Source organism: Rattus rattus, chromosome 4 (genome assembly GCF_011064425.1).
Source record: "Rattus rattus isolate New Zealand chromosome 4, Rrattus_CSIRO_v1, whole genome shotgun sequence".
Lineage (NCBI taxonomy): Eukaryota > Metazoa > Chordata > Mammalia > Rodentia > Muridae > Rattus > Rattus rattus.
In genome coordinates this window covers 30232813-30251604 of record NC_046157.1, presented here as the reverse complement: position 1 = coordinate 30251604, position 18792 = coordinate 30232813, and the positions used below count along the sequence as shown (strand labels likewise).

General features: G+C 39.6%; 1 protein-coding gene across 1 annotated transcript in view; it reads left to right on the top strand.

Moving 5' to 3' along the window:
- Positions 1-18567, top strand: part of LOC116898877 (OX-2 membrane glycoprotein-like) — a 29392-nt gene extending 10825 nt beyond the window's left edge. The window contains exons 4-6 of the mRNA XM_032900249.1: positions 5786-5897; positions 7413-7540; positions 16844-18567. Coding sequence (XP_032756140.1) covers positions 5786-5897; positions 7413-7540; positions 16844-16905 — 302 coding nt within the window. The 3' untranslated portion in view covers positions 16906-18567. The remainder of the gene's footprint in view (positions 1-5785; positions 5898-7412; positions 7541-16843) is intronic.
- Positions 18568-18792: the final 225 nt, after the last annotated feature.

The window sequence follows — 18792 nt, the reverse complement described above, 5'->3', positions numbered from 1 at the left end:
GGTCCCCCTACCCCAACAATAGGGAAATGGGAGAGAGATGTGGGCCCCCAAAACTCCGTTAGAACCGAGTAAGTGGCCCAGTGTCCAAGAGGAAGGAGATGGGCTACCCACCTACTATGATGGTTACCCACGGTTCTGCTGGTGATGGCAGTGGTCAGGTCCAGGGAACTCAGGCCCCTTCAGCCGTCCACAGCCAAACCTAGGAGATCATCTGGAGGGTTCTGTGAATGTGATGTCCCCCTGTCCTGAGCAACACGAGGGCAATCAACATCTAGTGTCCCTCTTGATGGTACCTAGAACATAGCTCCTTGACTTGTGGAAATTAGGGAAAGCCCTTATCCAATGACCTTGTCAACCATGCTTGTAGCAGGAGCCTGGTGGTTCCTTCGCCTTAGAAGTTCTGGGCAGTGGCTTATGCTGGTGAGACAGCCTTTGCCAGCATATGGTATTTTAGTCTGTGAGCCTTCTCATCTCTTCTTTGGTACACCTTGAAGGCCAGCACCAAAACTACTGCCTGTGGAGTTAGAGGCCCTCCTCTCTAGCTTTTTATGTTTGTCCCTTTGTGTCGGGATAGCTCTTAGAAAAGAAATAGGTCATCAGAAGTTGTTTATCTTCTGTATTTTCAGGGTTCAAATTAGTGTATTGCAATAAAGCTTTTGTAAAGTGTTCTAAAAAAATTAAAATGGGTTTTCCTGGATGACCTCTTGTAGTTTTTCAAAATTCACTAACTTTAAGGCTGTCCTGCAGAGACCGGCCAGGAGACAGGTTATAAACCTATCTCTGGCTAGGATACCACTTGTGGAATTATAATTCCATTGGGGATCTTGATCAGGTACTGCCTCAAATCCCATAGGGTATGTTCCATCTGTCTGATGTATCTTGTCTGCATGTATTTTCGCCTGCTCCCAAAGTCACCGACGTTCCTCTGGAAGTAAATTATTAGTAAGGATCATATGTACATCTTGGGAAGTCAAGCTATAAGACTGGGTAATGTACTGGAACTCTTTAATAAAGGTGGATGAGTTAGAGGTGTAGGAACCCAGTCAGTTTACTATTTGAGAAAGTTCATTCAGTGATGAGCCCATCTACACTGGCTACTTCTCTCAACCGAAGGACTGGTGCTCAGTCAGATATCTCTGGCAATGAAGGGTTTGGGGGTTTTGCTATGGTCTTGGAGAGGGTGATAGGAGGGGTGAAAGTAAGTGCCAGTGTAGGGAGATTGAAGCATCCTGCAGCTGGCACAGGAGGGGAGGGGTCTGGAGAGGTCGATCGAGGAGACTCTGGGGTAACCTGGTGAGAAGGAGAAACTGAGGAAGCAGGCCTGCAGCGAAGAGGAGGTAGTTTGTTAGCTGGGCCAAGAGTTGTACTGTCATCTGGTGCCTGTTTCATAGCTAAGAGGAGTTGGGTGGGGCTACAAGAGGAACACAGAGAAGGATTAATCTCAATAACGGAAGCACTCTGCCAGGCCAGGTGTCTCAGTCATCACTGAGACATCTGGAGGCCATAAACGACGGGTCCCAGACCCTCCAGAAGCATTCCTACCCAGGCCTGGGATTTCATGTCAGTGAGAACCTGGAGCAAGAGGGGTGTGAAAGGGGAATGAGGAACTGCTTTCAAGGGAAATTCCACCCAGTAATTGAGGTCCTATCCCTAGTCTAAGGAAATTCCCATAATCTCAGAAAAACTGGCCAGGCTTTATCTGGGAAATCGGGGTCCTCCTTGCCAACCAGAATAGGCCTACCCATCTGCTGTTGTTTGTGCGGAAATTGTAGCTGCAGTTTGGTAGCAGGGAAAGTTGAACCTTGTGGTTGATGAACCTTGTGGTGAAGCGGCAAAAGCTGGCACAATGTGGTGAACCACTGAGGGCAGTGGCTCACGGAGAAGTCTGCTTGCGAGCCAGCTGAAGTAACTGATGCAGTAACTCAAGTGGTGGAAGTCCTGAGTCCCATAGCAGCCAGCAGGTGGTGGTGTGCAACAGCAAAGCAGATGAAACTAATGAACCGGAGGGATGCACGTGTGGCTTAGGAGGGGCAGCAACTGCATGTGTCTCCATTCCTCCTTGCCATAGCCCAGGTGAGCACCCGGCCCAAGCCTAGAGACCTCAGACTGAGGACAGAGGTGGCTGCGGAGGCCCGCTGTGGGAAAGGGCTATCTTCTGCCCTGCAGTCAGCGGAGGCAGGACACCAGGCCTTGTAGACACAGGGAGATCAAAAACCACGTACGAACCACCAGTTAGGGTTTAAATCATGGCCCACACTCAGACAAAGCACACCAAGCCAACATGGTTCACATGGAGAGGTTTAATGAGAAAAGAAGAGGAGAGGAGAGGAAAGGCCAGTCATAAGCATGTGGGGGGGAGGAGGGTAGAGAGAAGGGACAGGGAAGAGGGGGAGAACAGGAAAGAGAAGAGAACAAAGAGATGAGTGAGAGGGGAAGGAGGGGGCAAGCAATCCCCTTTATAGTCAGGCAACTGTGGGGTGGAGCATACCTGGCTGTTCCAGGTAGCTGTGAGGGTGGAGCTAAGACATAATACCAACAATAACATCTCATCATTCTATTCTAAGTTTCTCTAATTATTTATACATTAGCCCCCTCTTACTCATAGTTTGTAGGATAATTTCTTTCCACCAATATTACCATTGCCACCAAGCTAGCTTTACTGTGTTCCAAGCCCCACAAGTCTTGTTCTGCCAGCTTGTTTCTTGTTCCAACTCACCAACACTATCAGCACTATAAGGAGCCTTGTCCCCATGGGCAATCGAGATAATAGCAGTGGAAATCACCCATCAGGAAATCACCCATTGCTGATGGCTGTATCTGTTAACAGGCTTGAGTGAATCATGATATTGGTAATAATTAATACTTATTACTCCACATTATGGGTAATATATGACTAACCTACTGTAAAAATATGATAACATTTGAACATATCAGGAGTATCCTAACAAAATCACCAAATAGCAAGGCTTTCACTAATTAAAAGTTTTTTCTGATTTTTTTCAACAGTCAAGAGTATTAACACACTCTTCTCTCAGATTTTCAACTCTATACTTTCTAACTGGAAGAGAATTTGTAGTTTTCTTCTAGTTACCTTCCAAGATGTTATTTTGATTTATGGCAAAAGACACTCCCTAGTACCTGAGAATTCTGGAGCAGGCCAATCAGCATTCACTATTCTGTATTGTCAAGAAGAAATGCCATTCCATAGCCTAGAGAGCTAGTAACTACTTTGCCATGTGCATTACTACACTGATATATGAACAAATTATTTGGAACTATGAATACCTTTATGAAACAAAACATCATTGGATTGCCAGTGGCCACCAAAGCACTCAGCTGCAGGGCTTCATAAATTCTGTGCTGTCTGCACACCACCAGCTTTTCATTTGAGCCTTGTTTACCTTGATATTGATTTCTGGACATTTTTCAAATTAGTGGATGTATTTCAGGCTACAGAATGCTAAGGAAAACAGGTACCCATTCCAGTGAAATATTCCCCTTCTTATGACCTTTGCCATTACAAAGCAAAGATTGCTAGTAGGAGAAATGTGTTAGAGGGGTTCACCTTCTCCACTTTTTCCTTGGAAATACCCTAGAATCTGAAAGACATATGTGTGTAGAGGCTGAGGTCTTCATGTTTGCTGAACTTCAGATGCCAACCTATGGTAACACCACTGGGGCAAAATTCTGCTTTACGTATGAACATTTGACATATAAGGAGCTTCACTATCAGAATCTACAACAAAGAGATCCAAATTATTCTTCAAGGGAGAAGAAGGCTTAAAAGATTGAATAGACCACAAAACTAATTCTAATTGCACTATGCTTGAGATAAATAGAATAGCATTCTCTGAATTCTATAATAAAATCAAATAAAATAGTAGCATGCTTCGAACTACATGGACAAGACAAGCAGCTCCTGAAAATCAAAAGAAGGGTAAGGAAGTTCTGTGCATTTTCCCTTCCCTTTTTTTTCCAGTTTGTAGGCCCTCACTTGGTGACACAAGAGTGCAGTAAACTTCTGGCCATCAGTCATGTTCCTACTCCTGTATATTGACAGTTCTCATGAAATTCCTATAATGAGAATGAGGTGATAGATGGCAATGATATAATTTGGTTAATGAGACCTAGTCTACTCTATTTCAATATTAGGATAGGATGATTAACAGCTGGACTATAAAAACTAGTGAGAAATGTGTAACTTTCCCATAATGTGGTCACATTAGCCCAGGAACCAAGGAGAATCAACCACTAAGCATCAGCAAATTCTGAATGTATTCTCATTCATGGAAAATTTCCTCTAGTTCTTTCAATGGTTTCATTTTTTAAACAACTCCTTAAAAATATGCTTAACAATCTAGGTTAAGTTTTTACTTCATCTTAATATCCATTATTTTTCTTTTCTTCATGTTATCTGAGAGACTGTATAAACATCTTCTTCAAGTACTTTGATGGTATTTTCCTTCCTTTGAGACGCAAGCTTTTAATTTAAAGTTTGTTCTCAGAAATCACTCATTTTTATTAGTTAAGATACAACTTTGGAACTCGCACACACATAGACAATGAATTCTGATTCCTTGACTTTCCTTTCTTATGTACCTCCCACTCCAATCATGCTACTCCACACCTCTTCCTCCCATGGCTTACTCTTCCAGGTTCATGACTTTTGGCCTTATGACTCACTTATTTTAACCAAGGCCATTAGTGGCAATAGCCACTGGAGAGTGGGTGTCACCAGGGGATTGGATACACAACTAGAGGCAAGGTTTCCCGTTTCCCTGATGTATCAGTAGGGAACAGTTCAACAGAAGGAGGTGGAAAGCCCTGAGCCCCTGCTCCACCCAAACTTGGAGGTTGATGGGCTAAAATTGCTTGTCCTTAAAAAGACTTTTCTTCATTACCTATTTTGAGGAAGTATTTTTTCCTTTCAGTTGTATCTGGGAATAATAGCATGAAAGTCTTCCATCATTTCTTTCACTCATTGTCTCTATCCTTCATCCCGGGAGCTTCATTCTTCTGTTTATTTTACATGTGTTCTAGGTCTGTTTCCTCACATTGAAGCCTATGTCAATAGTTTTGCTGCTTTTCATTTAACCATTTTATATTAATGCTGTTTATAAGGATTCACAAGAAATATTAGAAATAATTATTTGTATTTTGTTTTTATATTGAAACTAAGGTTGGTCAGTTCTTCCCAATTCATAAAACTGGATTTTATGAATTAAATGCCATAAGTATCTTCTATAAATATTTTGTTTGTTTTATTAAGGTTGATTTTAATTATTTATTAAAATGCAAATGTCAATAATAAGCAATTTATCAGTGGAGAAGAAGGTTATGCCTTGCTTATTTTTATGTTAAATATTGGGGATGTGAATTTCTCATTCTGGTGAAATTCCTTATGTAGTTTTTTCTGCTGGGGTTACCTTACCTCAGAAAAAAATTCATTTTTCTGTGCAAAATTCTTCACGTTCAGTCTCCTCCACCTATCTCAAATGGCTATGTAGTATCTTGTTGGAAAAGAATAGTAAAAACTAGATAAAATCTCATAGGCACAGCCAAGGGTGAAGCCACAGTGCTTCGCTGAAAAGCATGTGCATTCCTAATTATAAAGAGAAGCCATCTGGGATCTTACTTTTCATTCCGTGGTAATGACAAAGCCTCTCATAGAATTAGTCTGATGGCAATGAAGCTGTAGCAAGACAAGAAAGCTTTACAAGTTTAAGGCTCCAGGATAGCAGCACAGCTTAAGCAGAGAAACAAGATGTTCTGGTTTGTTTTTCAGGTTCCACGAATCCTCTTGTAAACTGGATGGTAGCAACAATAGCATTCATCATTTTGTCTTTCGTTTCATGTGTCATCAGTGTCGTTCTCTATATTCATTTCCAAAAGAAGAGGTAAGACATAGTATAACTGGATGTGACAGAGACATAAAGGACAATAGATCTAGTTGGGGATTTTTTTCTTTTTAATTCTAAGGGGTCTGGAAAAATCTATCAAGAAGAGAATATTCAAGGAAAACTCATTTCTATGTGCTGGACATTTTCAGACATCAGATAGTCAATAAAAGTAGACAGGCATTTTATAAATAGTAAATTAAGTATAAGACTTTTTAAAGAATGTATTTGTTTATTTTTATGTGTTTGTTTGTTTTGCCTCTCTCTCTCTCTCTCTCTCTCTCTCTCTCTCTCTCTCTCTCTCTCTCTGTGTGTGTGTGTGTGTGTGTGTATGGTGTATGTGGAGACAAGAAAAGGGAGTTAAAACTTAAGTTACAGTCAGTTATGAAAATTCTATATGGATGCTCGAAACTGAATCAGGGTCTTCAGAACAAGCACCAATTGCTCTAAACTGCTGAGCCATTTCTTCGGTCCAAGTTTAAGACTTATTATTAAGAATAGATTTCCATGGGAGAGAGCATAGGGTCAGGACAACCAGTAGAGAGAGGACCTGAGTGCCAAAACCACAAAACAAACAAAAGAGGATGAAATTAGAAGCCTGAAGTAGGTCCGATGAGGCATAGGGTGAAACAGCTTACTTTGTAGGATTAATAGAATAAAATACACAGCCATGTTTCCTGCTGCCCTGGTGGTCAGCCATGGGTGATGGGAGGTAAATGTAAACAGGAAATGCTAGGTAGTGACCACAGAGACTATAGACATAACCATTAGCATGCGATCTCTTTCCTGTCATATATTTAAATTTAAAAATATATTGTGAAATTTCTGTGCCATCTCAAGCCACAGAAGCATATAAATCAAAGAAGCACTCTCATGTATAATAATCCAGAGGTCTCTCTCACTGGCATGTGGAAGAGATGCCTTAGAAGAAAAGGACGAAGGAGCATCTTGAACAGAATGTTGCACTAGTCTGGATGACAGATGATAACTCTTTATAAGAAGGAACAGAAAAGAGGAGGGAGCAGGATTAAGGTTATACTTAGAACAGGAAGATGTCCTGAGTGACAGCTATGGAGAAAGAGGAAAGACTTATCTTGCTCATGGTAAGGGTCTTAGCATTAAATAAATCTTGTACAAATATGTGCAAAAGTAGAGGAAGAATAACCTTTGCAGAGAGGATTAAGAGCTCTGTTTGAACGCTGTGATTTTTAAATGCCTACTTTATATCCTAGGGAGTATGTTAATTAAATATCTACATGTGTGAATCGAGGGTTGTGGAGCAGAGGATAAGTTTTATGATATAAGGTTCTGACCTCTATGGAGACACACCATAAACTATTGCTCTCATTATGTTAAATTAAAAACATTTTGCAAGTTCTAATATATTGGTCAAGTGTTCAATAGGATTTGTATATGAATGTCTTTAATTTTAATTGATAGCCTGTGATTGCAAGGTGCTGCCAATGTGTTTGGTCAGTATTCAGTTTATTTCTGTAATTCTCATGGTATCTCTAGGTCAGAGAACTTGCCTGAACCATCACCACCGCAGATGTCTAACACAATACCAACTCTGATACCCACACCACCATCAGAAGAAACCGAGAACTTGATAAGCCAACACCACCAGACAGATCTAATTGGAAGTATGTAATATTTTTATGTCACTAGATATTCTTTATGTTTATCATTTCAAATTGAATCATGCATTGGCTAGCAGCAATTATCATTTTAGAAATAAGCTGAGAGAAATACTTGTTTTTATACATAATCCTATTCCAGGAAACAGTAAATTCAAGTGAGGTTTTATAAATATTAATGTCTTTAAGTTGTGAAATTAAAATTAGAATTATTTGAACTGATACATAAAAATTATAGATGTCTATGGAGTACTAAGGCATTTTGACAACAGGTTAAACATATCTGTTTAAACAGATGCTTATCATTTATGTTTAAAATTTTGAAATCTCTTCCTCTAGGTTTTAAAAATGCAGCTTGTAATCATTATCTATAATTACCCTTCTGTGCATTAGCCATAACTCTACCCATAACTTAGTCTTGTTGATCAACCACTCCTTATTCCTCCTACCCTCTACTAATCCAGCCTCTAATAACTACCATTCTACTCTCAACTCTATGACACAATTTTTTAGGTTCCTTGTCTAAACAAGATTATAAAGAACTTGTCTTTATGTTCATAGATTATTTTTCTTAATGCGGATGAGCACCTAGTTACATCCATGTGGTTGACAATGCCAGAATTTCCTTTTTATGGCTAAATAATATTCACACAGGTGTATGCTTTACAATTTCTTAATCTATTCTTCAGTTATAAACAGGCATTACTTCGTTTCTCATCTGTTGTGAATAGTACCACAGAGTACATGGGAATCCAGATGTTGTCTCCTCAACATAATCGATATAATGATTCCTTTTCCATATTTCTGTGTGTATATCACACACACGTGAGCACACACACACACACACACACACACACACAGCATAGCGTGATTATATAACACTTCTGTTTTTTTTCCTTTTATAGAAGCCTTCTTACTGTCCCCTGACCATACTAATTTACATTTCACCTACAAGAAGCAAAGTTTCCTTTCTTCACATACACACAGCCCCATTCTTTGGTTTCTTTGATAACTATTTGGTAACTACTCTTATGAGGTAAGCTGCTCTCTTCTGGTAGCTTTTATTTGTATGTCCCTGATGATTACTGATGGTAAGCTTTTTTTCCTTATATTAGCCACTTTGTATGACTCCCTTGATAGATGTCTATTTAGGCTTATTATCCATAAAATCGAGTAATTTATTTTTCTTTAGTTCTTAAGTTCCTTATGTATCTTCAAATATCAAACTCCCAGATATGGAGTTTGTGAATATTTTCTTCTTTTCTGAAGAGGGCCTCTTTGTTGTTATTGATAATTCTTTTCCTTGTAGGCAATTCTATTTCTCTGACAATATTTCATTTAAAAAAAGCCCACTGTTCTTTCTCAGTGTATCTGAGTATGTCCTTAGTACCCGTATTGAAAAATCAGTTTTCTGTAGACATATGGATTTATCACAGTGTCTATTGTTCTGCTCATTTATGAGTGAGTCTGTGTCCTGCAAATGCCATGCTGTTGTAATGAATTACTTCTTCATGGTGTATTTTGAAGTCAAGAGGTACAGTGACTCTGACAAGGGATGAGGTTTCACTGTTCCAGACATCTTGGATTCTTCTGCTAGTTCTAGAGAGAAGGTCATGGAAATTATACCAACTCTTTGCATCACTGTCAATAGAACAGTTATTTTGATTATTTGAGGTTTTCCAATTTAAGAATACAAGGATTCTTTTTCAGTGTGTGCATCTTCAATGATTAATTTATTGGATAGTTGTGGGTTTTAGCTATAGAGTACTGTTGGAAGGCTGCCATTCCTTTCAGTGTAATTTCTCTCATTTTATATTGTTATATGTTAATTCATAGGAATTATTCCTATTTAGGAAAGCCCACATTCCTATTTAGGAAAGCCCACATTTTTCTTTGTATACAATTTTTGTAATTTCTGCTGACCCAATGTCATGGTTCTTTGTTCTTGTTCACTATCATGAATGACACTTCCTTTTAATTGAAATTTTGATGGCTCTTAGTGATTAAGATAATTTCTTGGTGTTGTAAATTAATTTGTGTTTGAAATCCTTGCTAAATGTTACAGATTCAAAGTCTTACAATATATTCTGATAGTTCTCCAATAACCTGATCATCTCTCACGTGTAATACTTTCTAAGATAGTTGATTCCAACTTTCTCCAAGCTAGAATCATGTCAAAGGAGGGGACCTAAGCTGAGCAAATGCCTCCATATGATTTAACTGTTGGACTTTTCTCAATTATTTACTGGTGTGGGAGGGTGTAGAACATTGAATTAATCCCATGTATTCTATCAGATCATCATGGACTAAGGCTGGTCTTCAATAACAACAAAAACAACAGAACATACACATGGAAGTTGAACAACTGTCTACTCAATGATAACTTGGTCAAGGATGAAATAAAAAGAGAAATTATAGAATTTAATGAAATAGAAGGCACATCATATCCAAACTTAAGGGACACAATTAAAGCAGTACTAAGAGGAAAATTCATAGCTCTGAGTACCTCCAAAAAGAAACTGGAGAAATCATACACTAGCAGCTTAACAGTACATCTGAAAGCTCTAGAACAAAAAGAACCAAATACACCTAGTAGGAGTAGACTGCAGGAAATACCAAGGACTGAAAGCAACCAAGAAAAAATACAAAGAGAACTATACAAAGAATCAAGAAAACCAGGAGCTGGTTCTTTGTTAAATTCAACAAGATAGATAAACCCTTAGCCAAATTAGAGGGCACAGAGACAGTGTCCAAATTAATAAAACCAGGAATGAAAAGGGAGACATAAGAACAAAAACTGAGGAAATTCAAAAAATAATCACATCGCACTACAAAAGTCTATATTCAACAAAACTGGAAAATCTAGATAAAATGGATGCTTTTCTAGACAGATACCAGGTACCAAATTTAATTTAAATCAGGATCAGATAAACCATCTAAACAGTCCCATAACTGCTAAGGAATTAGAAGCAGTCCCCCACCCCAAAAAAAGGACAGCCAGTACCAGGTGTTTTTAGTGCAGAATTCTATCAGACCTTAAAAGAAGTCCTAAAACCAATACTTCTCAAACAATTCCACAAAATAGAAACAGAAGGAACACTACCCGATTCTTTCTATGAAGCCACAGTTACAATGATACCTAAAGCACACAAAGACCCAACAAAGAAAGAGAACTTCAGACCAATTTCCCTTATGAATATCGATGCAAAAATAACCAATAAAATTCTCACAAACCTAATCTAAGGACACATCAAAACAATCATTCACCATGATCAAGTAGGCTTCTTCCCAGGGATGCAGGGACGGATCAATATATGGAAATCGGTCAATATAATTCACTATGTAAAGAAACCCAAAGGAAAAAAAAGACACATGATTATTTCATTAGATGCTGAAAAAGCCTTTGACAAAATACAATACCCTTCATGTTGAAAGTATTTGAGAGATCAGGAATTCTAGGTACATACCTAAATATAATAAAAGGAATATAAAACAAACCAATAGCCAACATCATACTAAATGGAGAGAAACTTCGAAGCAATCCCACTAAAATCAGGGACTAGACAAGGCTGCCAACTCTCTCCCTACCTATTGAATATAGTACTGGATGTTCTAGCCAGAGCAATTAGACAACCAAAGCAGAACAAAGAAATACAAATTGCAAAGGAGAAAGTTAAGATATTACTATTTGCATATAGTAGTATATATAAGCAACCCCCCAAAATTCTACCAGAGAGCTCCTTCAGCTGATAACTTCAGCAAAGTGGCTGAACATAAAATTAACTCTAACAAATCAGGAGCCTTTCTCTACTCAAAGGATAAATAGGCTGAGAAAGAAATTAGGGAAACAACACCCTTCAAAATAGTCAAGAATAATATAAAATAGTCTTGGTGTGACTCTCACCAAACAAGTGAAAGATCTGTATGACAAGAACTTCAAGTCCCTGAAGAAAGAAAAAGAAGAAAACCTCAGAAGATGGAAAGATCTCCCATGCTGATGGATTGGCAGGATTAATATAGTAAAAATAGCCATCTTACCGAAAGCAGAGTCAATAGAAACATCATCGCAATTCCAACTCAATTCTTCATAGAGTTAGAAAGAGCATTTCTCAAATTCACTTGGAATAACAAAAAACCCAGGATATGGAAAAGTATTCTCAACAATAAATGAAAATCTGGGTGACTCACCATCTCTGAGCTCAAGCTGTACTATAAAGCAATAGTAATAAAAACTGCATGGTGCTGGTACAGAGACAGGCAGGTAGATCAATGAATAGAATTGAAGACCCAGAAATGAGTCAGCACTCCTCTGGTCACTTGATCTTTGCCAAAGAAGCTAAAACCTACCAGTGGAAAAAAGAGCATTTTCAACAAATGGTGCCGGTTCAAATGGTGCAAATTGATCCATTCTTATCTCCTTGAACAAAGTTCAAATTCAAGTGGATCAAGGACCCCCACATAAAACCAGATATACTGAATTTAATAGAAGAGAAAGTGGGGAACAGCCTTGAACCTATAGGCACAGGGGAAACTTTCCTGAACAGAACACCAATGGCTTATGCTCTAAGATCACTTCATGAAATGGCAAAGCTTCTTTAAGGCAAAGGACACTGTCAACAGAATAAAATGGCAACCCACAGATTGGGAAAAGATCCTTATCAATCCTACAACCGATAGAGAGCTAACACCCAATATATACAAAGAACTCAAGGGAAATATATCTCTGGGCAAAGTCAAACCAGAGTAGTTAAACCATAACTCAACATAGAGTCGTCCATACTCATGGTTAAACTGCCACCACATTCAACTAGAAAGATTAGCAGATTGGAGAATGAGGAGACAGAAACACAGCAGGACATCTCCTGCCAATTGTAGATCTCCACTTTGCAGGTATTGTTCTCCCTCCTCACCTGGGAAGATGAATTGGAGGGGTTGGAGGGTACCTGTATGCAGGCCACCACATACATTCATTTTTAATGCCAGTTTAAAAGCTCTGTGAGTCCCAGTGACTCATAGTGGCCAGTTTCTCAAAAGAAGAAGGTACGGACCTATAGGCACTTGGGCTTGTTACTAGTTCTGTTGACGGATGGTATAATTTGCCATTTCCCAAGGAACAGGCGCCATAACCCACTTTGTGTCTCCTGTTCCACCTGAGTTCATAGGTCACAAACCACTGGCCTTCTCTAGTCTTCCCTTTCTCTACCACCTGTTTGATAGCTTCTTTCTCTCCCATCATTCCTCTACCTGCCTACTCACTTCCTGAGTGCTGGGGCCAGGCCACAGTGTTTTTTCTGGCACTTCTTGCTGCAAACAGGGTTGGAGGGGACCCGGGAGCGAGTCACCACATAGTCTCCTTTTTAATGCCACTTTAAAAGTGTTTCCAAATACATAGCTTAGATTAATTCTCTCAACTCTCGTAATCGTACTTTCTAATCTCCATTCCTTTCCATGCAGGTTTGTCTGAATTATTTTTCTATTTGCAAACTTTAGACAATAATAGATGTGATACGTACTTGACCATTTTCAGTATCTTGTAGTCTACTTATGACTCACTTTTCTTTTTTCCTTTTCTTTTTTTTTCTTTTCTTTTTTTCGGAGCTGGGGACCGAACCCAGGGCCTTGTGCTTGCTAGGCAAGCGCTCTACCACTGAACCAAATCCCCAACCCCATGATTCACTTTTCTATTTATTAGAAAATGTGTTTTCAGTTAGTCCTGATATAATAAATTTTCTAGGGATTGAATGCTTGCCCATATCTCTTCTTTTCTTTCTTATTTCATAACTCAGCCCCTGAATCTAGAATTAATACTTTAGTAGAATAAAAGAAAAACAACAACCAGTAAAATATCATTTAACTGCCAATGGAATAACGAGTGAAGAGAGAAGCTTACCATAAAAGGATGGGAAGATGGATTCTATGGCAAAAATCAAAAGTAGCAGAATAGAATAGGTTAGACACACACACACACACACACACACACACCACAAAAACACATTTATTAGCATGTGTTTATGAAATGACATCTATAAGCAAAAATATTGGTGGTACTAACATAAAAAATAACCTCCAAGACAGACGTGAGTGTGGCGGCTCACGTCTGTCTTCCCAGTACTTGCTAGGCAATGGCAGATTGATTGAAGCAGGTTTGAGATCAAGCCTGGTTATACAGGGCATGGCAGACCAGCCTGGTCTACAGAAATAGACTCTGTCTCAATCAACTGATTGATCATTAGATCAAGCATCAGTCAATAATAGTATGTCACTATCAGTACTGTAAATTAGCAGTCCTAAGCTTTATTTATGTTCTGGGCCTGCAGACAGCAGCGGAAATGAAGAAGCTGTAAGTATATGCAATAGCACACTTTCTCCCCTGCAGTAGGGTGAAGGATGATGTATCTGTGCAAAAGGAGGCGTAGATGCATCATACATAATGCATCACCTTCACAGAGAAGCAAGCCTAGGCGGTGCCAGGCATAGGAAAGTGGTCCATGGTAGAATGTAGTAGTGATGTGAGAATGGGCAGAAGGGTGACACAAGCTCTTGTTAACTTGAAAAAGTCTAGGACCTGTGTAGGCACCGGTTCAAAGTTTCCATGTTCAATGAGTTTTGTTTTCAACATTTGGGCCTTGATGTGAGTTTGTGGGAGAAAAAAAAAACCCTATATAGTCTTGACACCATCCTGGGTCATTAGAACCCCTTTGGCCAACAACTATAGGATTAATGCTGTCCTGCGTTTGCTCTGCTATAGGTTGCTCAGGGAGACTGGATGTGGGAAGTTTGACTGTGCTTACTCTACTCTGCTGCAGGGTGGTGTTGGTCTGTGAGAAGCCACAGGACACTGCTTGGGGAGGTGGGGTGGGGAAGCGTAGTCTGAGCCCAGCACACAACTGGAGCTGGCTGGGGCGGGGAGTGGGGGGCAGGCGCGGGAGGGATATTTCCCCGGGGGGCCTGCAAGGAGGCCCCGGGACCATTGGATTCTCAGGCTCTTGGGTATCCAGGCACCGCTGGGATGCTGCTGAAGAGCTGAGAATGGAGTCGGGGCCCGCGGGGCTGGATCTAGCCTTGGGCGGAGGGGAAAGGAAGGGGAGCTCAGGCAGGTCCTGCTGGGAGTCCTTGGCTAGTCAGCAGTCTTGGCCTTGGTAGCTAGGCCACTGAGAGCGCAGGAAGGTCTTCTGGGGAGATTAGTCAGCAGCTCTGTAGGCAAAGGGCTTCTCTATGGCTCCCCACGGTGGTGGTTCCCAGGAAAAGAGGCAGTCCATGGTTTCAAGGTGTTTATTGTCTGGAAGGTGGATGAGTAAAACATTCCTCCGCTTCTCAGAGTGCACCTGAGATTAAATACCTTTTGCAGGGAGGAGTGTCTGGGAAGGAAAGTTTCATTGTCTAAGCCTCCAGGCCTTTAGGTACCTCATTATAATAGAGATCTGGGGGTTGGGAATTTAGCTCAGGGGTATAGTGCTTGCCTAGCAAGCAAAAGGCCCTGGGTTGGTCCTCAGCTCCAGGAGAAAAAAAAAGACAAAATAATGGAGACGTATCTTGAACCTGTGGACACATCCTCTACCTGCGAAGGGGCTTGGGGCATTGCCCTTACGTGACTGATGGTCACAAATCTATGGAGGGCTGCAGGCTAGTGACCCACTTGATTTCCTGGGAGTCAGGCGAACTCCTACTGTACATTTCAGGGTCTCCCGGGTTCAAACCTCCTTAACCGGGAACCAGGGTGTCTTTCACTACCCCACAAACAAGTCAATGAGATATAATCCAAACCTGGTACTGGAAGCTTGGCTTGGTGACAAGAGATGAGCAGTTGGGTCTCTGTATCCCTTCTTATTTAGTGATTTCATTTAAACCGTTTTCATATACGTGTATGTTTTAAGAAGCTTCTAGTGTATTAACTTTCCATACTATTCCTCAAATACCCCTCAATTTTAGCTGTCTCTCCACATATTCCCTCCCACTAATCTATCTCCCCTCCCAATCTCCAATTTATTTTTAACATTCAATCCAAAACTATTTTATTCCCCTTTTAACAAAATCTATGTGTTCTCCAGTCCCTTACCCTATTCATACGCTCTCTGGTTCTATGGACTGGAGCATGGTTAACATTGTTTTAAGAGCTAATATGCACGTATAAGTTCATACATACCATATTTGTCTTTCTGGGTCTGGGTTACCACACTGGCGATGTTTATTTTTAGTACCATCCAGTTACCTGAAAATTTCATAATGTAATTTTTTATAAATAGCTGAGTAATACTCCATTGCTTATGTGTACCACATTTTCTTTTTATATTCTTCTGTTGAGGGACATTTATATTGTTTCCAATTTCTGTATTCTGACTAGAGTAGTAATGTGACATATTTAAGCAAGTGACTCTGTGGTGAGATGAAGCATCCTTTGGGTATATGTAGGAGCATGGGATAGTTGGATTTTGAGATGGAATGAATCCTATCTTACCGAGTAACAGCCATATTGGTTTCCACAATGGTAGTGTGGGTTTGGCCTCCCACCTGCAATGGATGAGTGTTCCTCTTAGTCCCATCCTCCTCAGCCCGAACTGTCACTCGTGTTATTGATCTTGCCATTCTGACAGATGGAAGATAGAATCTCGAGGCAGTTTTGACTTGCGTTTGCATGATGGCAGGATGTTGAACATTTCTTTAATTGTTTCTCAGCCATTTAATTTTTCTCTATTGAGAGTTCTCTATATAGAGAAAATTTTTGATTGGGCTATTTGGTTTTTGATATCTAGAGTCTTATAAATTTTGAGTGTTAGTCTTCTATCTAGTGTATAGTCAGAAAAAAAAAAACCTTTTCCCATTCTATAGGCTGCCACTTTCTCCAAATGAAATTATTGTTCACCGTGAAAATTCAAAATTTTCTCATTTAGTAATTGTTGATCTTACGGCCTATGTTTATAGTATTCTGTTTAGAAAGTCTTTTCCTGTGACAATGAATTCAAGGGTATTCCCCAATATAGAGTCTTCACCCCTACATTCTAAAATCTTTGGTATAGTAAGGTATTCTATATGCTACTAAAAGATATACATATTAATCTCAAATGCTTAATAATGGTGTATTGCTTGCATGATATGCTAGGTCAGTGGTGGCACAAAACTTGTCCAAGCAATCAACCAATAACTGATTTGACTTAAGGCCTACTCCATGAGATGAAACCCATACTGAGCAATGGTTGGGTGACCAACCTGTGTCCAGATAACCAAGGGTAAAAGCCAACAAACAATACAGGCCTTAAAAGGGGGGAGGCATAGTGGTAAATGACTCTGACTGATATTTTGCTGTTCTTATAGATCTGTGTGTTGTACAGTCATCATCAGAAGAGCAACCTCCCGCTGGATGGGAACGACTATAGAGACTCACAGATATTAAACAGAGAGTGGGAAACCTTGGGACACTCAGTGCTGAATCGAATGTCTCCATCAAACTCATTCCTTCCTCACAGCTCAGGAAACCCTGCAGAAGAGGAGGTGGAAAGAGCCTAAGAGGCAGAGCAGACAGAGGAGGACACCACAAAACAAGATCTTCTATTTTTTTTTTCTTTCTGTTTTTGAGACAGGGTTTCTCTGTGTAACCTTGGCTATCTTGGAACTCTTTGGAGACCAGGCTGGGCTTACACTCACAGAGATAAGCCTGTCTCTGCCTCTTGAGTGCTGAGATATTATGGGTGCGTGATACCACCGCCTGCCAAGGCCTTCTGAATTAGCATGAGCAAAGCTCAAATGAACTCAGAGACTGAAGGAGCATGCACAGAGACTACACATAGTATCTGCCCCAGATCCTTTGCAGACATATTATGGTTCCTAGTTTAGTGTTTCCATGAGATTCCATTGAGTGCAAACAAATGAGTTTATGATTCATGTGCCTTCTCTTGACCTCACTTTCTTCTGTTACTTGTCCAACTTCGAAGTGATAGTATTTGTTTTATTTTATTGTATTTTGAGAAAAGTGAATTAGTGAGTGAATGAAAGCCTAGCTATTAGGGGGAAAAGGGAATGCTAAGCTGCCATTTACACCTTCTGGCAAAGGGAAGAGCAGTTTTTCCAATAGAGTAACCCTGGGTATATCAACCATTCTCTAGAGGCCTCATGTTCAGGAACTGACCAACCAATAATAGACTCCATACTTTTGTTTTTTGTTGATAGTTATTCTGCATGCTTTAATTAGGTTACAGTTTGTGGGGGTTTTTGTTTTGTTTTGTTTCGTTTGTAGGGATGTGCTTGGGGTGTTGTTTTTTGTTTTCTTGGATTTTGTTTTGCATTGGCTTTTTGTTTATTTTTTGAAAAAGAACTTAAAGTTGTCTGGGTAGGAGGGGGTTGAGAACCTGAATGGACTTCAGAGAGTGGAAGAATAGAATCAAAATATGTTTTAATTTAAAATTGTTTTTAAACAATAAAAATAATAGAAAATTATTACAAAATCTGAGAAAATAATTTAGGTTTGGGCTACATATTTTATTCTACAATTGTTCAAATTGTGTACTTGCCACTTATAAACCTTATATAAGACCCCTTCAACTTAAAATGTCTTTAAAATAATACACTAAGATGAAAACTTTCATAAAAGACAACACTGAATTCAGATTATAATAATTTTAAAACATTAATTTTTTCATGCTGGAATGATGGTCCAGCAGTTAAGAGCATTTTATATTCTTCTAGAAGACTCAGGTTTGATTCCCAGCACCCACAGGCAGGCTAAGTTACCGTGTGTAATTCCCAGGAGATCCAATGCCTTCTTTTGGACTCTACATGCGCCAAGGATTTATATGTTATACCTCTTTTGAAGGTTTTAGAATTTTCTTCCGTTAATTTAATCTCACTTTTACTTAGGTCTATAACATGCCTTTCCTCGAATACTTGTTTGGCAGTCCAGAAATCTTCTAGTCTTCTTAATATGTATGTTTAGTGTTTTATCTACTAACAATATTCATTTTTTACTATGCCACTCTCAATTTTTCTTGTTATAGAACTTCTAAGGTACAAATTTTACAATACAGAATTTCTATTATATGACCTGTCTTACTCAGGGTTTCTATTCCTGCACAAATATCATGACCAAGAAGTAAGATGGAGAGGAAAGGGTTGATTCAGCTTACACTTCCATGCTGTTTCATCACCAAAGGAAGTCAGGACTGAAATTCAAGCAGGTCAGGAAGCAGGAGCTGATGCAGAGGCCATGGAGGAATGTTTCTTACTAGCTTGCTTGCTTTTTTGTAGAACCCAAGACCACCAGCCCAGGG